The 23,550-nt window shown below is 52.0% G+C and overlaps 4 protein-coding genes across 9 annotated transcripts; 1 reads left to right on the forward strand and 3 right to left on the reverse strand.

Annotated features, from left to right (window-relative positions):
- Nucleotides 1-6,098, reverse strand: METTL27 (methyltransferase like 27). Its single transcript, XM_020803918.3, has 5 exons — nt 5,833-6,098; nt 5,113-5,241; nt 4,337-4,472; nt 3,375-3,467; nt 1-363 (listed from the first exon to the last, which is right to left on the reverse strand). Exons 1-5 carry the CDS (start codon nt 5,950-5,952, stop codon nt 131-133), a joined length of 711 nt encoding a protein of 236 aa, XP_020659577.3. The 5' UTR covers nt 5,953-6,098; the 3' UTR covers nt 1-130.
- Nucleotides 6,099-6,585: 487 nt separating this feature from the next.
- On the forward strand, nt 6,586-10,293 carry LOC144584083 (uncharacterized). Of its 5 annotated transcripts, none has more exons than XM_078379408.1 (3): nt 6,586-6,708; nt 9,258-9,621; nt 10,016-10,293. In XM_078379408.1, the coding sequence occupies exons 2-3, from the start codon at nt 9,286-9,288 to the stop codon at nt 10,265-10,267; spliced, it is 588 nt and encodes a 195-aa protein (XP_078235534.1). In that variant the 5' UTR covers nt 6,586-6,708; nt 9,258-9,285; the 3' UTR covers nt 10,268-10,293. The 5 variants fall into 5 exon arrangements, 4 of the variants coding, with proteins under 4 accessions (XP_078235534.1, XP_078235533.1, XP_078235532.1 ...); XM_078379407.1 differs by having other exon boundaries at nt 6,592-6,802; XM_078379406.1 differs by having other exon boundaries at nt 6,592-6,778.
- A 1,310-nt stretch (nt 10,294-11,603) lies between these two features.
- BCL7B (BAF chromatin remodeling complex subunit BCL7B) lies at nt 11,604-16,453 on the reverse strand. Of its 2 annotated transcripts, none has more exons than XM_072978372.2 (6): nt 16,334-16,453; nt 14,996-15,074; nt 14,517-14,619; nt 14,134-14,292; nt 13,764-13,843; nt 11,604-12,495 (listed from the first exon to the last, which is right to left on the reverse strand). In XM_072978372.2, the coding sequence occupies exons 1-6, from the start codon at nt 16,402-16,404 to the stop codon at nt 12,403-12,405; spliced, it is 585 nt and encodes a 194-aa protein (XP_072834473.2). In that variant the 5' UTR covers nt 16,405-16,453; the 3' UTR covers nt 11,604-12,402. The 2 variants fall into 2 exon arrangements, with proteins under 2 accessions (XP_072834473.2, XP_072834474.2); XM_072978373.2 differs by lacking the exon at nt 16,334-16,453 and adding an exon at nt 15,857-16,091.
- A 995-nt stretch (nt 16,454-17,448) lies between these two features.
- TBL2 (transducin beta like 2) lies at nt 17,449-23,509 on the reverse strand. The gene is made up of 7 exons (XM_020803959.3): nt 23,291-23,509; nt 22,186-22,316; nt 21,118-21,302; nt 20,274-20,425; nt 20,025-20,151; nt 19,624-19,776; nt 17,449-18,449 (listed from the first exon to the last, which is right to left on the reverse strand). Exons 1-7 carry the CDS (start codon nt 23,448-23,450, stop codon nt 17,993-17,995), a joined length of 1,365 nt encoding a protein of 454 aa, XP_020659618.3. The 5' UTR covers nt 23,451-23,509; the 3' UTR covers nt 17,449-17,992.
- Nucleotides 23,510-23,550: the final 41 nt, after the last annotated feature.

Genomic DNA, 23,550 nt, shown 5'->3' on the forward strand with positions numbered 1-23,550 from the left:
TGAAGGTGTTTTTCTGCTTTATTACTGCTTCACAGGTGCAAAACCACCTCTTGGTTTAGGTTTTGGAACTCAGCCACCACCGGCGTCTGCTGCAAGAGGGCCCCCAATCAGCAGAGAAAAGACTTAATTTTTAGCCTTTGCTTGTACCTGCAGGCTTTCGGTACAGGTAGACCGTGCCGGGGATGGAGTCGGAGCACTCGAGAGATTCTTCCTCGGAGGTTGCTTTCTCCCAGTCCGCGACCTCTTGCACCGCCACCTTTTCGCACAATCTTTGCTGTTCCAGGTCGTCCAGCAGCCGCTCCAAGTGAGCCTTGTAACGCAGGTTGCTCTTATTGCTTCGGGTGGTCAAGCAGAGGTAGCCCCCTGCGAGAGAGACAGGTCGGAAAATGTCACGGAAGAGACCCAGGCAAAACCCTCTGCCCTTCCACACAAGCTTCTTCCCATTTCTAGGCTCACTCTTTAAGAATAAAAGATCACACCAAAGCAGGGAGGGGGGGAACTTTACACCGTTTTGATTCCACGACTGTTTCATAATGTGTTTCATTGCCTTTTATCTAGGTTCTCCTCTCTCTCTTTTAAAAAAAAGTACAGTGGTGCCTTCCTAGACAGTTACCCCGCATGACAATTTTTTCGCTAGACATTGACTTTTTGCAATCGCTATAGCGATTCGCAAAACAGTGATTCCTATGGGGGAATTTCGCTGGACAATGTTTGGTCCCTGCTTCGCAAACCGATTTTCGCTAGACGATGATTTTGACAGCTCCCTCCGCGCTTGCAAAAGAGGTGTTTTGGGGACCTAAACTTCGCAAGACAGCAATTTAAACAGCTGATCGGCGGTTCGCAAAGCGGCTTTCCTATGGCCAATCTTCGCTAGACAACGACGATTCTTCCCCATTGGAACACATTAAACAGGTTTCAATGCATTCCAATGGGGAAATGCTTTTCGCTAGACAATGATTTCGTTAAACAGCGGTTTCAGTGGAACAGATTATCATCGTCTAGCGAGGCACCACTGTACCTTTTATTTTAAATTTCTTTGCAAGCTACTGTGTGGATCTCTGTATTGGGGAAAAAGGAGGGAGATAAATGAAATCAGTTTCATTCATAAAAGGGAGCGGGTTGGAGAAATTTCCCAGGCACCGCTGAAACAGACAAACGGCTTTCGGTTCGTCTGGCTAGGGAGCAGAGGGGGGGCTTTGGACCACAGAAATATACTGGCGAAACTGGTAAAGATTTCCTATCACCTACTTGGAAGGGAGGGGAAAACTCATTTTTGGAAAAAGCAGGAAGGATGGAGAAGAAACAGAGCCACACAGCCCTCTTTCCTATCCCATGGCCAAGTGTATTATAAAAAAATCCCAAAACAAACACATCTGAAACGGCCCTTCTGCCTTTCACGCCCCCGTGCACTTCAACACCAAGATAAAAGCTTGTGAATGTACTTTCAGTGGGTAAAAAATGTTAAAGGATATCTCAAAAGAACCGGAGGCTGGACGGATTGTCCACTGCTATCTTTATTCATTTACCTATTTGGTTCATGTCTACGTTGCCTTTCTCCCACTGGGACCCAAGACGGCTTACAGCATAGGTTGTTTTTTTTTTTTTTTAAGCATTAAAATACAGTACGCTCCCAATATTCAAACAGAACTAAACCCTGTTATGGTATTAAAATACAGGCATGACCTTTTAAACGCCACGTGTCTAAATAAAAATGGATGTAGTCCAGAAGACCAGCCAATGAAATAAATCTGTATATTTTAATATTTTCAGATTTTAAGAGCTTTTCCCCCCTTCCCTCCCCTGTTGTTGTTGCTGTTGCTGCTGCTTTAGTCTGTTTTATTTCTGTGACGCCTCCTTTCAGGATCTAGGCTGGGTCTTCTGATTTATCAGCCTACTTAGAAAGTGCCACCCAGCAGTGGTGTCGAACTGTGGCCCTCCAGATGTTCTTGGACTTCAACTCCCAGAAGCCTTCACCACCACCTCTGCTGGCCAGGATTTCTGGGAGTTGAAGGCCAAGAACATCTGGAGGGCCACAGTTCGACACCACTGCCAGGATCACAGTGCCATCTTGTGGCAGGAGCTCAAACCCAAGATCTACTTCCAAATCTTCCCCAAGCTCTCCCTCTCCTTCTGGGGGAGGGGGAATTGAAGTACATAATTCCCAACAAGATGGGAATTGTAGTCTAACAAATCTGGAAGATGCCAGTTGGGAAAGCTTGGTCTAATCAATCCAATATTCTGGGTCCCAAAAGTGGCCAACTGGATGGCTTTAGCAAACCCTTAAAAGGTTGCGGAAGCCCTCCGTGTTCCTTCTTGGCTGCTCCCTAATACTTAAGAGCACTACTCCTAACCATGGAGGTTCCACTTATCTCTCGTGTCCTGGAGTTGCCACAACACTTCCTCGGCTCGTTCATGAATCTGACTAATCTCTTTTTTCAGAAAGGGCAGCTGAGCTAACGGAGGCTACCCTATTTATTTCATTTATCGTATTTGATTTGAATTATACCTTTTTCCGTTCTCCACCAAACTGAAACTCACAGCAGTTTACCAGATTAAAACAAATCCAGATTTTTTTTTTAAAAAATTCAAATACAGGAAAGAAATGTATAAAGGACAATCATTTCTAAAATGCAATTAAAGCTAATAGTACTTATTACTCAATTTAAAACATATTCATTTGTTTAAAGGAAACAGAGTAAGCACACCTTAAAGGCTCTTTCCTAAAACAGCCAGTTAGTTGGTGAAAGTCCAAGGATTGGGTGGGTGGGGGGAACAGTCTTTGCATGATACCTGGGAGGATCACATCCTAGATTCTTGTGGTGGGGAGTTCCACTGTTTGGGAGCAGCCGGCGAGAAGGCCCTGCTTCATGTCCTCACCACGCATCCCTGTGGGTTAGGTGGGACTAATGAAAGGGCCTTTTCTGATGATCTGAGCTTGGGCAGGCCCATATGAGAGCAGGGCCCTTCCCATAGGGTGGCCCCACTGCCTTTTGGGAGCGTGTGGGGTTATCCCTCCCTCTACCCATCCTAAATCTACCAGCCAGTCTGTTTCATTAAGATCTGTTTTGTAAGAGGGGGTTTATTTCCTTCATCAAACGAGGTCACACAAGGAATTTTGGGATGGAAGATACAAATAAGGTATGGAAGGGGTTTTGACTCAGATTTACAGGGCTACCCTCGTCCAGCTATTAAAACCCGTCTGCTGGGTCTGCCGATGATTACGCCTAAATTCAATGGATCTAAAGTTTTGCTATATGTGAAAACTGTGTGTAAGAACCGAAGAAGCCTCTTTATCCCAAGGGCGACCATCGGCTCCTCTAGTGCAATCAAGTCTCTCCAACAGCCGGGTCTCGCCTGGAAAAAAAAAAACTCACTTGATTTGGTGACACGGAGCAACTCCAGAAAGACCTCGGGAGGTACCTGTCCCTCGCTGAGCGCGCCTACGATCACAACAGCGTCATAATAGTCTGGGGAAGAAGGAGCAGCATCGGTCAGCTGTGGAGGGAGGGGGTGTGTGGTGCAACACTGCCAATAGACCAGCATCCGATGGGGCATTTGGGTGAGGTTTGCCTAGCTTGCCGTGGCTAATTGTGATTAACTGACGAGGTGCTGAGGGGTGGGTCTGTCACGTGGCTGGTCAAGTGTCCGATTGTGCGCCCCGAATTTTCTCAGCCCCTTGTCAGCTACCTATCATTGGTTGGTCGCAAATCTTATGTGAACACCACCCAGATTCCAGTTGCTGTCTGTCTGTCTGTCTGTCTGTCTGTCTGTCTGTCTGTCTGTCTGTCTGTCTGTCTGTGACTTCTATGCTCCTGCTTGTCCACAGGCCACTCTGGGCGGTTTATAGCAATAAAAATAACCCATAATCACAGCAACACACGAAAGCAACAACCCCAAAAGTGAAGAAATAATAGTTAAATAAAGTTAGAAGTAAAATACAAAATGAGCAGTGCAATTAACTCCATTAAAAAGCATTAAGAGCTGGATGGCGGTTAAAACAATAGCTGGCAGAAAAAGCAATCTCCTCCAGTAAAATGTATTGGAAAACCTGCCGGAATAGCATAGTTTTTAATGTTTGAAATTGGAAATTGCCGGGCGGATTTCAGGCAGTAATTCATTCCAGAGACAAGGAACCACCACCAAGAAGGCCCTGTTTTTTCTTCTCTCCCTCCTGGCCTCCCTTGGGGTTATTAAGACTCATTGGCCACAAAATTCACATACCAGATGTCCAAACATGTACACAAAGGTAAATCCGTTCACTCAGGATCCCAACCCCTTCTCCTCCACGCCTTAGCCTGCCCCATATCTCTGGAGACAATCCTGCCCCCACTGTTACCTTCTGGAGCTGGCAAGGACCCTTGGCCCAAGAGACACTGCTTCAGTTCCTGGTATAATCCCTTCTGACGTGCCAGTTCCAGCATCCCTGGGCTGCCGTCCACGCCGTGAAAGTGGCGGAAACCCTTGGCATGAAGCTAAAAAGGGACAGAAGGAGTAAAGGGATTAGAGAAACATTGCTCGAATTTTTTTGTTTTCCTTCTCCCTCCGCATGGCCTTTTCCTTTCGTGTCGTGTCTTTTTCTTTCTACAGATAGCAAATCTAAAAACAGGGATTGTCTTGTTGACTGGTTTAGCGACACACAAACATTTCCAAGGATCTTTTCAACCCTCCAAACAGGGAATCAATAATATAGAAATCGGAACAAGAATCCCTAGCTGGGATTTCCTTTGTTCCCACTACCTCCTTAAATGATGAGCAAAACTGCCTTTCAAGAGACCAACCGTGAAACTTCCATGAACTGAGCTATGGAATTTGAGATTTTTTTTTCCAGTTATTTTGAATACAAGGCCTGGTGAAAACGTCAAGGGAGAGGGGAGGTTTAGCCTGGCTTTTATTTTTTGTTTTTCATCTGTCTCGCAGAGGAGGGAAGGATAAAATAGGGGAAATCTGCTGAGGCCCCATTGTTAGAGGGAAGACAGGATGTAGAAGTGCATAAATGAATAGACGGCCAGCCCCTTTCAAGTGTGGGTCCGATGACCAGACTCCATAAACCCAGACGGAGGTTGTCTCCTGTTACCTGCCTGGTTAAGGTTGGGATGAGCCCCTCCATCTCACCTCTTGGGCCACGAGTCCAGTCCCACAGGCCACGTCTAGGACCACCACATCCTCAGGGGGTCCCCGGAAGACGGAGGCTAGGCAGGCAGCCGCCAACTTGGGGGCCTGATACTGCAAAACGCCAACATCCTGCCGGAAATTCGGGGTGGGGAGGAGAGGGTGGAAGAAAAAGGATGTTGGTCTGTCATTTGCTTCAGGCGTCCACAGGATCCTCATCGTTGAATTAATAACCCCTGTTTCTAAGAAAGCTGAGTGTTGGCAACTGGACTGCAATCAGGTGGACACTGAATCTTGAGGGGGCCAGGCGGGGATTTCCAGAGCTCAGTTCACCCCCCCCCCCCCGCCAACCACACAGTCCCTCACCTTTCCAAGCCCAGGTCGCTTGAGGTGAGATGAAGACATGGGCAGGGCAGAGTAGTGGTTAGAGCCTCATGCTGGGATTTGGGAGATGTGGGCTCAATGAAGACCCCTCCAAACCAGGACCCAGCTCATTCGGCGCTCTCTGCCTGTGTGTGTGTGTGTATTTTGGGGTGGTCTGGGTCCCCCTCGCCCCACCCAAGCCGCCTACCCCTCTTTAACAGCCGCCTAAAATTCCAGCTGCGCCTACAGTCGCTGCCTCGGGAGGGGCGGCTGGAGAGAAGGAACTCTGCCCATGCTCAAGCCGCCTCTGGAGGCGCAGGAAAGCCCAGAAGGGAGAGGAGGAAGGAGAAGGGGAGGCACCTGCTCGTACTGCGGAGCCCAGCCGTCGTAGAAGCGCCGCTGCTGCTCCGGATCGGTGCCGCGGTGCAGCTCAGCCACCCGGCACTGCACCTCCGCCAGGTGGCCCGAAGCAGAGGCCATGGCGAGCGGACCGGGGTGGGGGACCTAGTGGATCCCTTTCCCTGCCACTTCCTTGGCCCCGATCCTACCAGGAAACGCCCCGCGCCCTTGTCTCCTCTCACGCCCCCCACCCCGAGGCTCCTGGTTTCAGCTGCGGGAGAGGACGGGTGCAAGGGACACGGAGGCGGAGGCCGGGCTGGGGGACTACAGTTCCCAGAATCCTCCCTCCTTCCCCGGGGGATTCTGGGAGTTGTAGTCCCATTCCCCTTCCGAAAGGGGCTTTCCCACGCTCTGCCCCCTTCCCCCGAACTGGCTGGCCGAGGTGGGGTGGGGAGACTGTCGATGGATGATGGGAGTTGTATTCATTCCACACACACACACACACTAAGTCGACTCCCGCAAATGCTTGTAGGGGAGAGGCGCGTCTTAAAGGGAAGAAAGGCCAGCGCTCGGGAAAGGGAACTGGCATTTTTTGGAAGGCCGGGGGGGGGGGAAGTCTGTCCCCCAGAATCCCAAAGCCCATCTGCCCGGCCCGACTCCGAAACGAGCGGCTGATGTCGGCGCTCGGGTTCCAACCTCCATCCCTTTCTTAAACGGCCCAGAGACCCTCGTTTTAATTTCTGTTTCGTTTTCGTTACGTTACGCCCAGAGCCTCCCGGAAGCGATGGGGGGGGGGCTCAAGAGAGGCTTAAGAGGGGGGAGGAATCGCCCATCAACGCGGAACCTCTTTCTGCCGAAAACAGCCCTGCCGGCCTCTTGAGATCGAGCGGACTCCAGGTCCCATCATCCGCAGGCGGCGTGGCCAGCGGCTGAGGAGGAGGGGAGGGGGGAGAGCCATGATTCTTTGGTGGGCGCCCATTTCCCCACCCTTGTAAGAGCTGGGCAGAGGGGACCCGTTTAGGCGGTCGGAGGGGTACCAGAAAGACGATCCCCCCGTTTTAGATTGATCGATTGAAAAATGTAGCTTGAAATGTTTTCTCTGATCCTGCAGTGGGAAAGCTTCACATACGCAAATTACCTCTTGAAATGGTTTTGGAATAATTTGTGTGTGTTTATTCATATTTACAAATGTACACATAACATTTTCATTATGTATCAACTTAAAAAGTGTGTTTATTTCGTTTTTTTTAAAGATGTAACCCAGTTGGATATTTTGTTATTATCCTTTGGGATGCTTGTGTTATAAGAGGAAACAAAACCCACCGCTTGGCTTCTTCCAAAATGGGGACAGGCGGCCTTGCTTTCTGGGGGAGGTGCTGCTTCCTCCTCTTTCTGCCTGGTGGGGAGAGGGCTGGACGTGAAACCCCAAGATCCGTGCCTTGTACCCCAAGATCTTTCTGCCCTAGGATGCTGATGAGGCTTGTTGGGAAGGTCAGAGCTCCGTTGCCTCTCTCCTGCCCATTTAAGGCAGGACAGGCATCCCAGTTTGGGGGCCTTTTCCAATTTCGGGGGGGGGACCTGGTTGGAAAGCAGCAGAAAAGAGGGGAGCCACTCCGCTGAGCATCCTCCCAGATCGGGATCAAAGAACCCCCTTGCTGCTCCCATGACAACTGGGGCTGCCGGGTCCCTCTTGCCATGGCAACAGTTCCTCCTCTCTGCTCCTGAATCCTTCCTACAGGGTAGCAGGAGGGTGGGTGAGATCGAGGGAAGGACACACGGAGCCGGGGGCCATAAGGACAGAACTGTGCTCCCCTTATTTGACTCCAGCGGCCTGATTCTGATTAGGGCGCCACCTTCATTTTCACCTTTGCTAACACCGAGATTGCCATGCCCTGCAGTGCTTCTGCTCCAAGCCAAAACAGAGGCACATCTGGCAGTCGGAGGCTATGGCTTCCCCCATGCTGGAGTGTTAGCAATAATTAACGGGTGCAACGAGAGAGCCACCCCACTCCACGGCAAGTTGAACGTTTGAACCCCTAGTCTCCATTTAGAGAAGAGGCCGAATACGGACCCAACAGAGAAAGCAGTGCAGGGAGAGCAAGGGGATGATGCTGAGGGTTGGACGGCTACGACATCACCCCTGAGTACCATCATGACGTCACAGCTGATGTCACAGAGCTGGAAGCTGGCAGCTCTCTTGACCAATCCTGCTTAGGGCTGGCTGGAGCAAAAGGGGTCCTTCCTGGCCCAGAAATCACTGGACTTTGAAAGGTTTTGGGAAGCAACCCCCCATCTCAGAAACCCCCAGAAGGAAACCCCACGGCCAGCAGCGGGTAAGAGCTCTGAGAAAGATCCGCATTAGTTCTAAGCTTGAAAAAGTCCATCCTTAGGCCACCTCCTTTTTCCCTCCTGCAGGAGGAACCCTGAGGTTCATCCACTGACGGCAGGTGAAAAAAAATATAGCATTTTTAAAGGCAGCCCTGTTCATCCTTTTTGAGCAAAAAGCCAGAAACGGATGGCTTGTGGCATCTTTAAGAAACTCATCCCACCATGACCGCTTCCACGGGTTAGCCTTAGGTCTGCAATCCGTGAAAGTTTCCCCGGGGGAAAAAATAAAAGAAGTGTTCCTGCTGAAGCTGCCACAAGACTTTGGCTGTGAGCGTTGTGTGGGTTTCAAGTGCAAAAATATTGGCCCAGGGAGAGAATGATCAACATTGATGATGAGGAGTGCAGGGAAGCCTTTGAAGTGGGACCCAGTCCAGGACTGTTCTGAGTTCCAGAACAAAGCCACCTGTTCCCCTTTCCCACAAAGTTTTTTTCTTCTTCCTTTCCTGCTGTACCCCGATTTTGGAAGAAATGTCATTTGCTACTGATTAGCCACTGGAGGCTGGAAACCCTGGATGATCGACTGCCAGTGACTATCGGTTGTCCCTTGTCTATGCCAAGGAAGTGACTGGCTATTCTATTTATATCGTGCTTGCCCTCCCATGGATGTGCACAACCCCAAATCGGTGAGGTAGGCCAGAATTTGCACGTGCACGAGTGAGTGAAGAGGCCAGGGTCATCCAGGGAGTTTTCACAGCTTATGGAGGACAGGGTCCCAGATCTCTGGAGCCCACACTGGCTCTCCCAGAGCACCACTGGCTCCATAATAATTGTCCAGGACTTATCGTCTGTCCCACGCCTGCCCCCCTCTCAGGTGCACAAGGTGTTTTGCAGTGGCTACTCAATGGTTCAATCCCTAGGATCTGATAAACCCTGGTTACTCCTCCCAGCATCATTGGGCCACATGGTTAGCCATGATGCTGGCGGTGAGCTTCTGGGAGTCATCATCTGGAGGCAAAGGAATTTTGCTAAGCTCTGCTCTTAGCTTTTCTCAATTTTTTTGGAGAAATGAGGCATGATTCGAGGTGGTTTGATGGATCTCTGTGTACCTTTCCTTGCAGACTCCTGTAAACAGGCACTTTCTCTTCGATGGAGCCCGACGTCCTTCACAGCCACCGCTCAGGGGGGCGGCCTCTGAGCAAGCCCCGTGGCCCGGTGGCCCCCCAGCCGTCCCGAGCACCAGCTAAGGGCTTGCGGAAGGTGGCCCACGGGGGGCTGAGCACCCTCTACCTGCACCTTCTCTCCTTGCGAATGGGGCTGCTGGGCTGGTGTTTCTGCCTGAAGCAGACGCAGTGGAACTTCCTATGCTGGGTCCACGCTTCCTTGGAGCTGGCCACGGACATCTTCTTCTGCTGGGTCCAGAATGCCCTCGTGGCTTGCGTGATGCTTCTGCTCCTTGCTTGGAAAGCCTTCAGCGAGGCCAAGGTGCACCGCTGGCGATCGTGCCCACAACACTTGGCAAGGGGGCAGAGCTGGAAAAAGCAGCTTTTTTTGCAGTTCAGAGGGCATCTCAAGAACTCCCCCAGGGGAGGGGGTGGTTTTTTTTTGGGGGGGGAGCTGTATTTCCAAAAGGCCATCTTTCCAAGGCCTGGGTGCAGCCTCAATGACGCAGAGGTGGAATCATCAGCTTCCGACAGAGGGCAAGCCGTTTATTAATGAAGCCACAAGGCCAGTTTGCACTCCTCGCTCAAGTCCTGGGCTGGATCCGGCCAGCTGCACTTACCTGGGGTTCGAGGCTTCTCCCACGGCCACTCCGACTCCCCTTCTTCCCCCCCACCCCAACCTGGTGACTCACCTGCTTCCCTTTCTTGTTCCCCAGGCCCTGGGAGCCAGCCTGTCTCGGGCTCTGTCTGTGCTGAAGAGCTGGTTCTGGAAGCTGGTTTGGATCATCTGGACCCCTGCGTTCTGTGCCGTTTGGATGACCTGGTGCTTCATCCGCCTCCTGGAAGTCAGCTACAAGCAGGCTGCCAGGATGGCCGAAGAGGACGAGGAGGACCAGGGAGGACCTCCAGCCGCGGCCCAGCCTCCGTCACCCGGGGGACTTGTCTTAAGGCGGAAGGATGGAATTTAACTGGGATTAAACGGGGCTGGACAGGACTTGGTTCTGAAGCAGTGTTTTTAATCCTCATGCAGGACGGAAGCAGGAGGACCCTTAAGGGTAATTTGGTCCAAAGGAAGTCCTCTCTGCTGGGATTTTGCAGGGAGCTGGGCTCAAGAACGGTTACCAAGTATTCCCGGCCGTCTGCACAAAACAGTTTACTGGTGTTGTGGCTTCCTTGCTACAGGATGGCTCAGTGGCTTAGGTCTCCAGCTGTGGAGCCAGAGGTTGGGAGTTCAATTCCCCACGGGGCCTCCTTGAGGGGCTGGATTCCGTGATCCAGAGGGTCCCTTCCAGCAGTGCAGTTCTAAGACGATTATTATTACTCCAGTTAACAAGCTGTCTAAAATTGCATTAGCCTTTTTTATTTTTTGCTCCCTGCTGCATCTCCTCTTTAGTTTGTGGTTCTTGGCTACTTTCCACCTGGATCACTGCCAAAAAGAGATAGCTCCCATCCCTCATTTGTGCATCTAATCATTTTCTGTCTGCGTGGGGAACTTTGCCGTTACCCCTGACTCACTAGGCGCAAATTTTAGCTCCTGCTCTGTCCCCCCCCAGCAAGCACTCGTCTTTGGTTCTTGTGTTGGGTCTCTTATACTTCCGGCAAGACAGGGTCACATTGATGCATTCCGGCATGGCTGCTTCCTACAAGCCAACAGGCCTGCTTCTTCCTTGCTGCTGATCTCATGTGGAAAAACCAAGCCAAGCAGCCTTCTGTGCTGTTCTGTCTTGTGCCATTGGGAAAGGGGGCTTCCGCACAACCTCCTGGGCGATGGAGGGCCTGCCGCTTCCATCTGCTACAGGACTGGGCTCAACAACGTTATTTCCCCTTCGGAAGTTGTTCTCTCTCTCTCTCTCTCCAACAATTCTTTGCTCATTTAACTTTTGCCTAAGCTTTCTTCTCTGACCACTACTCAGGCCAAAGAGGTTTCTGCCTCCACAACAGTGGTCTGTTTTACCTGCGGACTCCATGCAACCAAAGGCATTCCATATGTTGGCTTCCTTTGGGGCATCGTGTCCACCTGTTGTCTCATGTTTCTCGTTGCTCCGTTCAATTCAAGTCCTTCTTTCTCACAGATCGCATTTCTTCGTAGTGCTCCTCAACCCGATGGAATGCGGCCCCGAGTGGATCTTGCTCCAAAGTTCACCGCGGTCCAGTTTCTCAGCCTCAAATGGGCTGGGTGCTCCTCCAGGCGGGGAGTGACTCTAGGCTCCGCCCGCTCGGCCTCATCTCCCCAGGGCGCTCAGCGCCATCCCTCCATCCCTTGCGGCTCTCCCTTCCCCCCAAGCACGGCCCTCTCACACACGCTCTATTTCAAATACTTTTAATTTTAAAAATATTCTCTTCAGTGCTAAAATATCTCTTTCGCTTCCCTGGGTAGCAGCCAGCACTCCTTACTCGCTCACCAACTCGATTCGGCATGCAGAGCGCGATGGAGGAGGGCGAGAGGGCAGGTCCGCAGAGGCTGGAGAGGGCCCAAGGGGTCAGTGGCGACCAGGCAGCGGGGTCCTCCTCATCCCTCCTGGCCCCTTCCCTGGGGGCAGAGTACCGTCTCTTTCTTCCTTTCCATTGCTGGCCGCTTCACCCCACATCTCTATTGCACGGCATCCCAGCTGGTCTCCCAGCAGGTCCTGGCCTTCCTCCTGAAAGAGGCCTTCGCTCCCATCAGGAGGATTTTAAAGGGGGGGGGGCTGGCCTCTGAGGCTGCCCAGTAAGTGCTATTTAACGCCTCCCAAGCCACAACCCCCCCCCGACACTCCCAAAAGAAAAGAAATAGACAAGAGAGGCTGGAAACGACCCCCCCCAGACGTGCAAAAACAGGCGAGTATGGTGGGCTAGGTTCAGGGGCACCGGGGGGGGGGCTGTTGCAGAGGGTGGGTGGAGGGGCACATTTCAGCAGCAGCAGCAGGGAGGGAGGGAGGGAAAGCTGGCATCTGAAGGAGCCACGGAAACAGCAGGGCGATCCTTAGACAACAGTGCACAAGGTCAGACACAGAGGCGGTATAGAGGCTACCACCCTTCCGGAAAAAAAGGGAGGGTGTTTAGGGAGTAGGGAGCAGATGAACTCCCTGAAAGAACCCACGTCCCAGGGGAGGAAGCAGGCTTGCTAGCTCTCAGAGGCAGTGGGGCACATGGTTTTCTGGTCCAGGCAGAACCTCTTGAGCGGAGGGGCACCAGGATCCTCCTCCCCTCCAGCCACCTGCAGGGCAGAGAGAAAGAAAAAGAGAAAGAGAGAGGAGGAGGAGCTCATCTATGAGAAGCAGAGCAGAGGCTTGGGCACCCTCTTGCTAGCCCACAGCCCTTCTCACAAGGAGACCACAACTGCAGTTCTCAAAGGGAAACTGTTTTATCTCTACAGAACCTTGCTTCATGCATGCTGGGGCTCCCTTTCATCATTGCCAGGCTCTGGATTAAGAATATTAGAGACATTCTGCCTTAGAAGCATCTGAGGTGACGATGTGCGGAAAACCCAGCACTAAACAGTGGTTTTTAGCTCACTGAAATTCTTCATTTTGAGCAACTATTTGCTAGCACACATGCACATAAGCCTCTTCAAAATGACATACTGATCTATACGATGGCTCGTTGATAACCTTAATAGCATATGGAAAGAAGTACATAATTCATCTGACACATGAAATGACCCCTACTTCTCGTAAAAATTATAGAAAACGTGTCTCCATCTTTTCTATTAGTACTGAAACTTTTTTATCCTTCCAAAGTTAAACATTTGGACGACTGAGTGCTCCTTTCCCCATAAGGATGTAACCTTGCAGCCAAGACGCATCAGCCGAGCATTCCCGGAGGTTTTGAGAAAGGCTAATGTGCCAGGAGTCACAGATCTGTGGCCGGAGCCAAAAAGCGCTGAATGGCCTGTCACAGATGCCTCTGGTGCAGGCTGTACCTGCTGGGTAGCCAAAAACAGGGTGTGGGAAGGAGGCCTACTCCATGACAGTGAACTGGCACGCAATAAGTACATTAAAGGAATGGGGTTGCACTGCTTTCCCAAGGCCACATGGCTGGAGAGCCGGGAAGCTGAAGAGCTACTGATGTGGTAGGTGGCCTTGGCTGGGCCCTCCCCGAGTGGAGATCCAAAACCAGAAGGCAACGTTTACATCCATTTCTGTGGATGTAACAATACATCCACAGAAACAACTGCCACAGCTTTGTCTGTCTGCTACAAAATATGCCAAGCTGATAAAGTGTGTGAACATCTTGGAAGTTCTATGAGATGTATGGAATCCACTGCCAAGAAACATTTTCAAAAACTCACCACATTTGGACATTTTGGTACGGAAAATGTTGGATGAGCCTTGGAATTTAGTAAAAGTCACAAGGCTCCCTCCAAGGGGAAAGGTTCTGAAGGGCGCCTCTCCTTCTGCTCGTTTCCCCCGGTGTGGATCTGTGGTCCTGGGACCTGACCCAAGCAGCAGCCTGATTTATCTGGCCTTGATCTGCCGTGCTTACCTGAGCCTCAAGCGGGACCGGCTCCTCCTTGGTGAGGGTTGGTGGCTCGTCGGCGACTTCGGAAGGAGGGAGGGCAGGTTCTGGAAGGGAGGGGCAAAATGGACGAGGGGTTAGCCAGAGATTCTGTGGGACCTTTAGGGGCAGTGCTTGCTACCGGCTTTACTTGCTCCCTGATCCAAACCCCTGTGGGAGCCAAATGCTTTTGGACTCTCACGGCTCATAACAGATCTGCCCAGCTGCTACTCCCTGCTCTACCTGGAAGCACTCTTTGGACACAAATCCCCCTTTCCTCCAGCCACAACAGCTCCCCCCCCCACAGCCAGCTGATACAAAGATGGGCAAAGCTGAAATCCCTCCCCCATGGCCTCACCTTCCAAGGCTTCCTGTCCCAGTGTGGGTGGCTGCGAGTCCTCTGCAGGATGGCTGGGGCTCATGGACTCACTCTGCTGGGGGCTTGGGCTGGAAGCTGCGCTGCTGTCCGCCTTCAAATGATACGCATCTGACAAGGAGCTTTGGTTGCTGTTCTCGTCTGAAAGGCCAGAAGGAAGAGAAGGGGGGAAGGCTGCTGAAGGCCTCAGAGGCAGAAGCTGCAGGGCCGGCATCTCCTCGTCCCTGCTGGAAGAGCAGGTAACACCCCACCAGAGTCCGAGGGCTCAGCTTCCGGGTGGGTGGGTGCCACAGCCTGATGCCAGCCACTTCCTACTACCTGCAGGCACAACCCCTGTCTCGAGGAAAGGCTACAAGGAAACTCACCTTGGAACTCCAGGAGGAGAGAGGAGTTGGCCCCTGGCTCGGATGGAAAGCCGTTGGGCTCCCGAGCAACAGCAGCACCGCCAGTGGCTTTGGTCTTCTCTTTCTTAAATCAGGAGAAAGAGAGGAAGAGAAAAAGAGGCTGTGACCTTGGCTGCTGGTGGGCCAGGAGGAGCCACCATCACTGGCAGCCAGGCAGGGGAGAGGAGGGGGGGGCTTGAAGACAACTCGCCCCACTTAGGGATGGGGCACCGGAGGTGTGTGTGTGTGTGGGGGGAACAAGGAAGAGAAGGCCGAAAATCAAGAACGCCACATCCGCCCCTTGGGAGGCCCGTTCCCCAAGACAATGGATCCAAAGAACTCCTCCGGGGGTCAGTGGCTCTATAAAAGGATCCTCCAGATCCGTGGAGCTGCTCCCCATTCGACCGCACACCCCCACTGCCCTGCCTCCCCCGGCGGGGTCCGGGGCTCCGGACTCTCACCTCTTTGCTGTTCTCGGCCACAGGGACCCACTTGAATATCCGCAGGGACGTGTCTCCCACCGTCACCCACTTCTTCTCCCTGCAGGACGGGACAGGCGGAAGGATAGATAAGAGGCGCCGAAGCTGGCCTGTAAGACCGACCAGGGACCCTCCAGGCTCTGGCTCAGGGCCTGGACCTCAGAAAAGATGTGTGCTTTCTTCTCTCTTTCAGGGGGATTCTGGGAATTGTAGTCCCCCCTCTAAAAACGGCAATGCTGGTCTACCGCACGAGGGCGTTGGGGTTACTTTGTTTTTTTTAAGGCCCTGAAGAAAGAGAGGCGGTGCTTTCTTTCTGTGGAAGAGGGTCCCTTTTGAAGGGGGGGACTCCAACTCCCAGAATCCCCAGACAGCCTCGCCCTCGCCGTGTTCCCGGTCTACCTCGCAGGGCCGTCGTGAGGATTACTGAGCAGCGTCGACCCCCCTCCCCCTTCCCACACGCCAGCTCAACCAGCAGGGCCGCCACCCGGGAAGGAGCTGCCTGAGGCGCCCGGTCCTTATTCCGGTCGCGCACCGGGAAGCGTGGGCACACGGGTCGCCATGACAACGCGGCCCCTCAGGAAGGGATTGGACCAGGGTCTTACCAATCCAGGCCGAGCGTCGTGATTGGCCGTCGAACCCGCCAATCGCATCCCACCCCGAGGCCCAGCCGCTTTCGGCCGTCGCCACAGGATTGGCCGCTCTTTGGCGATCCGACCCAGTGCACGAAAAGGCCGCGTCCAATTGGCTACTCGGCTGTCATCGAGGCCGCGTTCGCCGGGGACTGGCCGCGGTGCCGGCGGAGCCCTCCCCCTCGCCCCCTCCTTCCTGCTCTCCATCCCTCACCACTTGCGGACGCGCTCGATGGCTGCCATGACCTTCTTGATGTCATCCTTGGCGCGGCTGCGGGTCTCGGCCCGCACCGAGCGCCCCGACATGGCGCCCGTGGCCCCCGCAAGCCCCGGAACCCGCCGCAGCTGCCGCTGCTTTGCCCGGCAGCGCTACGCATGCGCGCGCTCATCACCCTGCCCCCGCCCCTCCGTGCGTAACGCGTCAGTGCCCTCGTCCGGACAGGGAGGGGGAAGCGCGCGTGTCCTGACTGCGCATGCGTGACACTTCCTTCTCCTCTCCCCCACCCCCGTTTTGGGAAGGCAGAGCTACTAGGGGCGGGACCTCATATTGTGGGCGGGCTTAGAACTCTGTGCATGGGCAGGGGCCCAATTGTTTGCAGTATAGTCATATCAACACTGTAAATAAAACTATCGGCTTGTGAGCATAATGGATCAAATAGATAAAAAATTAGTTATTAAGGAAAAAACTCACGTAGTCTCTGTCCATGATGCCGATGCCAAAGCCCCTCTAGATGCAAAGGTAGCATGTTCAGGCCTCTCCATCCACAGGCAGATATGAACATCGGATCCTGCCGAGAGGCCTGCCAGAGCATTCAGGAGCAAGAATGTCGAGTTGCCTCAATGTGTAATCCAAGCCTCTGCACATAAACAGAGTTCATTCCTTTCCAAGCTAGAAACTGGACAGCTACCTCCAAGGGACACAATAACACCAATGCCATTGCATATCTATCAGCTCAACAAAATATTCTGAGTATGCTCAGAGGCACACGACTTCAGTTAATACACCATAACTATAGATAGGCCAGAACAGAATCCCAGCCCTAAAAATCTGATTGAATGGGCACATGAAGGGCTGGCTGAAGCTCATTTGCCATTGTTAGTATGTAGTAGAAGGGCAGAGATGGAAAGTAACAAAATGCTCTCCACAACATACCTTGGGTATGTCAGGATTTGAACCATGGACTCATTTTAGACTGCCATGGTCACTTTTTGAACATCCAGGGTGTTTCTGTAGCTACTTGTTATTCATCCAAATGCTCTCCAGTTAATAGACATTTTGGCTTTTCTTATCATCACTGCCTGTTTTTGTTACTATGGAGGGATCTTTCTGGGGTGTCTCAAAATCAAGCAGCAATGAATAAGACCGTTAATTCTCTAATGGTGGCAGAAGGTAGAGGACATGAAGTCACATAAATAGAATGTTATTCAAACATTGCCCACTGTGAGGCGTCCGTATGTGAACACCAAGTGGCAGAGAGCATGATCCAGCAACACTTTTCTTATGTCCTGCAGTGATAGCTCCCGGTTCATCATCTAAACCCAGAGCCTTATGTTATAATCCTGCATTATCTACTCAGAAAGAAGCCTTGGTGAGCTGAGTGGGGATGTAATCCCAGGTAAAATAAGGAATCATCAAACTAAATGTACAAATGCCTGCACCCCCACCCAAAATTATCAAAGATGAAGTAGGTGGAATGCCTGTATTGCAATTCCTCTAAGCTGACCTTCTAGACTGTTGCTAGATATATATTTTTTCATTGCTTTGTGATGGTTTGACAAGATGACAAAAAGAAAGGAGGTAAGGCATCAAGGTAATTCAGGTAATCTCTTACAATCAGCATTTTCAAATAGTTCTGTGGAAGATGGAATAACTGAATTAGAAGGGGCCATCAAGTCCAACCCCCTGCTCAGTGCAGGAATCCAAACCAAAACAGACCTGACAGATGGGTGTCCAGTTTTCTCTTAAATGCCTGGAGAACTATCAGTCTGTTTTTCACTGCCTGGAAAAAAAAATCTACAAAGTGCCAGGATCCTGCCCATCTCCTGCCCCTGGAAAGGCAAACGATCATGGCCGGTGCGGCAACTGCAAGGAGAACAACAGGGGAAGAGACATTTCCATGATGGGATTTCCAGGCAGCCAGGACCATTTCTGGCTTTGGGTCTGAGTCTGCCTTGACCCTCCTGTTCCTACATTCCTCACCAATCTATGTCACTCGCCTTGCTCTGAAGATAATCCCAGGAGGGCAGCAGTTGTGCAGAATTTATTTTATTACGTGTCACCCTGCATGATCGAATTCTGGCCCTGCATCGGCCCACTGCAGTCTCCTCCCTGCCGAGTGGGGAGGGGGCCTCAGTGGGCTTTTCCGTGAATGCTGTCCAGGGCGCTCTGGGCGCTGGCGATTTGCTGCTGCAATCTATGCTTGGTTGACTCGTTGGAGGCCTTCTTCAGGAGCGCCTTCATCTCTTCGATCACCGCCCGGTAGCCAACGGTGTTGTGAAAGACCCGGATGGCCCGGTCCCCGCAGGAGACGAGGAAGCGGCTGGTGGTGTCAAAGGCCAAGTCTGTGATGTGCTCCCCGTGGACCCCCTCAAAGCGCTCCTCCTCTTCGCCCTGCTGGGTGTTGTAAACAAAGATGCTGGTCCTGGAGGAGATGGCCAGGGATCTGGCATCAGGAGCCAGGGCGATGCGGCAGGGCTCCATCACCGTGCACTTCCCCGTCAGCAAGAGGTAAGGGTCCTGCTGCTTTTTGTACTCCACGTCGGTGTCCCATAGCTTCCACGTGCCATCCTTGGAAACCGTGGCCATCCTGTGCGGAAGAGAAAGAGAAAGCCTTAGTACCTCCAACAGTCTCTCCTTTAATGTGGTCCAAACAATGAGGCAGGTAGAGAATCCTGCCTCCCTAAGGTGAGAAATGGCTGAAAGGAGATGCCACCTCGTTTCCATCAAATTGGGAGGGGGGGGAGAGGTAGGACTCTCAGGTCTGGGATCTCAAACTGATACACTGAGCTCAGACAGGCACACACTCTTTCCCCATGACACCACTGGTCTGGGGCTTCCCACTCTCTGAACATAACTTTTTTTTCATTCTGAAATATTGAAATATGTTTCCTTACTAGAGGATAATGCTGGGGGGGGTTTTCAAAGGCAGCAGGAAAAGGAGAAGAAACATGAGATGGACTGACCTACTTTGGGAACATCTGGAGACGACCAGACTGTCTGCAAGAGACAATAATGCTGGGAAAGGTGGAAGGCAGCAGGAAAAGAGGAAGGTTAAATACGGACCGACTCCCTGAAGGGAACCATGGTCTTGAGTCTACAAGAGCTGAGCAGGACTGTTGGGGACAGGATATTAGGGGGACTTAGGTCACTATAAGTCCAGGGTGACTCAATGTTACGTAACGACTGAAGTTACGCAGAATACGAGTTTCAAGCTTTAGGAGGCTGGTGTTTGAGGCTCCACTCCTTTGCCCTCCACCTCCCCTGCCACTGGGAAGCAGCCCCTGAGAACTTTAACCTGAAATTTAATCCAGCCTTTGGAATGAGAGTTTCCCCATCCTGAGTCCACCAGCTGTTTTCTGAAAAGCAGAAGGTGTTGCTGTGGCCTGGGAGCGTGGCCTTGAGAGGTCAGCCATCGTCCCTTCCCTGAACCTTTTTACTAACACTATTGATCAATGTTTATAAGGCACCTGGATTTTTATATATGTGGTCTCTGGATATTAAAAAAAATAGACTCTATCCAACGGGCTCACAAATGAATAGAATCAAAGTAAGGGAAAAAGAGGAACAGGGAGGGTAAGTAGCCAAGGGAGCTGCTGTTCCTTCAGCCCAGTCACCCGGAGAGGAGATTCACCCCAAAAGACCAGGAAAGGCCAAGGGCTCCCTGATCCACCCAAGCCCAACACAGGGAAGCCTGGTGGCCCCAAAAGGTGGCGCACAAGCACGGCAGGAGAAAAGGTCTGGCCACCTGACAAATTTCTCACCGCCTGGAGTCATTGGAGAAAGAAAAGGAATAGACGCCAGCCGTGTGGCCTTTCAGCTCAAAGGCTCTGGTCACTTCCCGGAAGTCTCCGCTTTTGCTGAAACAGACCTCCCAGACCTTCACGTCTGGCGTGAAACCACACGAGGCGACAAACCTGGAGGGAAGGAAAAGAAGAAGAAGAGGAGGGCACAAGGGTGCCGTTTTCAAGCCACCCTCTTTCCCGAGGCCCTTCCGTGCTGATTTGGGGGACTCCCAGCAGGAAAACGGTCCTGTCTCTCCAGGAGGAGAGAGAAAGGAATCCATGATTGATTGACTGGTTTGATTTGTATCCCGCCCATCTGGTCTATGCGACCACTCTGAGCGGCTTGTGGAGAGGAGCTCAGAGCGCCACTTGCCCCTTACCTCCCGCAGGGTGACACAGCGGCAAACGTGTTATTCATCTGGTTAGTGTTGATGGTGCTCAGGACTTCCCCTTTCAGATCCCAGATCAGGATGGTAGTGTCGCTGGAAGCCGTCATGATGTACTTCCCTGGGGAGGAGAGAAAGGGGCAGAAAGAAGGGGCTTATCATGGCCATTGTAGTGTCTGATATTCAGAACAATGGACAGGGTTTGTGTTTTCTTTGGACTTTTTTGCAACAACAGGCACTTACCTGTATCAGCGACGCCGATGTTGATGACGGGGGCTTTGTGCTGTTTCGGGAAGTCTTCCGGAACGGCAACGTACGTAAAGCTGCCATCCTCCTTCTTGGTCATCTTAAAGAGCCGGAGGGTGTCACCGTTGGCTAACCAGACCACAAACGCCCTGAAGAGATGAAAGAGAAGGTTGGTCGTGATGGCTTGTGAAGCGGTACAAGATTTAACTTGCCCAGGACGGTTGTCGAATACCCTTAATCGGGCTGAAGGTCAACAGAGCTCCGAGTTTACTCTTTGTCTGGAAAACTTCTATCAGTCCCCTACAAACTGTCATCTTGGGAAGCCCACACTTTTAGTTATAACAGCTCCTGGAGCTGGAGTCCAAAAAGGGAAGAACTGATGGGGGAGGAGAAAAAGTATCCAGATTTCTCAAAGAAACGGATTAGATTTTTTTTTTACTCTGCTAGCTACCTTCTTGCATTCTGGGAGTCGTGGTCCGAAAGGGACACTTTAAGGTCTATCACTAAAATTTATCTGGCGCCTCAAGAGGATGAACTATGCAAGAGGAAGGCTTAAATCTTATCGGCTCTGCTTTTTCCCTTTCGTAGCTACTCCCCGACAGTTCGACAACAAGGAAACACAGCAGTGAAGAAAATAGAAGGCATCAATGGCAAGATATCCCTGTCTGTAATGCAGAATATCAGGGTGGTCCTTTCAAAATCTGTTATGGTGGAATTCAGTCACGCTGCTGTATGTCTTCTTGACCTGAGAGGCTGGCGATTCCTGCGCCTTCCTCGCCTGCCCACGGGGATGAAAAAACAGGGGGAAGCAAGAGGATCGCTCGACAGGCGCCTGTCCCACCTGGAATCTGGATAGAAGCGGACCAGGGTGGCATGGTCCAGCTCCACGTTGGCCCGCATGCAGCGGTGCTCCCGCTCCAAGAAGTCTTTGGTGCTCCAGATGCGCACCGTCCGGTCATCAGAGCAGGACGCCAGGTACTTCCCATTGCTGCTGAAGTCGAGACAGGTGATGCTCCCGCTGTGGCCCTACAGAACGACAGTGGGATCAACTACTGGCCTCTCTACGAGAAACCAGGAGTGATGTTTTAGGATTCGGCCAGAGAGCAGGAGACAACAGGAAACCCGACTTTCCAAAACCTTGGAAGACACTGACTGTGCTAGCAGGTGAGTTTTGAAAAGACAAGCTATAAAAAACTCAACAGATGCATCAACGTAATGCTACTTTTCTCTCTTCCTTCAAACCTTAATTCTCATTCCACTTCCCTGCCTTCTTCCTCCACACCAGTAGAGTTAATATGGCTGCTGATTTCCTTCACTTTCCCCCTTTCTTCACTATCAGCAGGGTGACATTGTTACCCCCAATGTTACACACATGGGTTCTTAAGGATATCATGACCAACAGGCATGGTTAGAAAACCACAGTGAAAGCAAAGAGTGCTGCTTCTATATAATGCACTCTCTGGGTGGTTAACAGCTTAATTATGCAACCTTCCCTCAGAAGGCAGGTACTCAATTTACTGAACTTGGAAGGCTGAACTTTGAGCCAGCTACCTGGGATTGAATTTGGGTCGTGAGCAGAGTTTTGGCTGCAGAACTGCAGCTTAACCCTTCTGCCACAAGTACTCCCAATAGCAGAGACAGACAAAACCAAGCCGATGAGATATCCTTGATATTTGTGTAGCTTCCCCAGGTTTCAGAGCCGAAAGCAGGACAGCAGGTAGGAGCAGAAAGGTATTTGGACCCTTTCGTGGTCCTTCTAGTCCCTTCCATAGAAAACAAGCCAGGCCTTAGGACCACAGAAATCAAAGCAGGTGTAGAAGGAGGCAGGGCAACATGAGCAACACAACCTGCAGCCAAAAATTCCACAGGACGCAACCAACAGTGTTTGTAAGAGCTTTGCTGGACTCACCTTGAGGGCTGAAGCCAGAAGCGGGTGCGAAAAGGTGTGTTGCTGAGGCTTCTCCTTTCGGACTCGCTGCTGCTGCTTTTGCTTCTTCAGGAGGGAGGTTTTGCTGGCCGCTTCACCGTTTACACTCTCGTCTACAGAAAACCATGAAAATAAACTGCCTTCATGTACACAGAAGGCTGCAGATTACTAGCAGAACATTATGCTTCGAAAGCAAAAGAGGAAGGGCTGCTGGTAAAACGGCTGCCCTGCCTCAAACATTGTGAAGCCCTTGTAGGCCATGAGCGAAACCAGTGCTGAGGAATACTCTGAGGAAGCTGCCTCCCTGTGGGCCAGGACAAAATGACTGGCCCAAGGCCACTGGCTGAAGGATCAAAGAAATGACAGGGGAAATTTGAGCCGGTCTGTTTCTTGGTCCAACTGAGCTGCTGCTGCTGACCTATAAAGCCCTCATATAGTTTGGCTCCTGCCTATTCAAACAGCCTCGTCTTTCCCATAGACACTTATCTGGATTTTAAGGTCTCTGGGGAAAAGCCCTTTCCCAAGTTCCACCACTCTCCTAGTTATCCTAGTTTTTTTCCTTAAGGATGCTTATAGGCTGCCTAACCTTCTGGTCCTCCCCTGTCATTCTTCTACAATCAGGGGAAAAAACTTCTACATGCCTTTGCCTCGAACTAGCCAACACTCTGGGTCTCTTAATGGTAGGTATTGTATCCGCCGTCCCAAGAACACTAGTTTTAAAGCAGTCCAATATATGGATTTTTCATTTTTTAAAGAAATAACAGCAACAACATGCTTAAAAAACCAAAGCTATCCAAAACTTCAGTTACTGCGACTTTTTATCTATAAATCTGCTAGTCATTTATATTTGACAATATCCCTTATCCAAGCACGAGCAAAATTCCGCTTATGAGTCCATTTTACAGATGGAAGCAACTGAGTCTACCAGGAAGCCCCGCCCACAAAGCTTGTGGGCGTGGCTCCGCTGCCGGCCCGCCCACAGGCCTGCGTCCGGCGGGTCTTGGAATAAACCCCGCCCGCACAGGCGTGTGGGCGTGGCTTGGAAAGGAAGCCCCGCCCCCCGCGAGCCAAACTCCCCCTCCTTTACCTTCGAGGGGAGGGCTTGGCCCCGCCTCCCGGGTGCCGGACCCCACGTCCCGGTCTTTCCGCCGCAGGAGGAGGAGGACCAGGCCGAGGACCAGGCCGCCGAGGACCAGCGAGAGCCCCACCAGCGAAGCCCCTCCGGCGCCGGGCGCTTCCTCCTCCATCGTCGTCGCCTCAGCCACCTCAGCGCGCGGGGAAGGGGGCCGGCGGGGGCGGGGCCCGGACTCCGCGCAGGCGCACACGGCGCCGCCCCACGCGAGCCAA

This window comes from Pogona vitticeps, chromosome 7 (genome assembly GCF_051106095.1).
Source record: "Pogona vitticeps strain Pit_001003342236 chromosome 7, PviZW2.1, whole genome shotgun sequence".
NCBI classification, from domain to species: domain Eukaryota; kingdom Metazoa; phylum Chordata; class Lepidosauria; order Squamata; family Agamidae; genus Pogona; species Pogona vitticeps.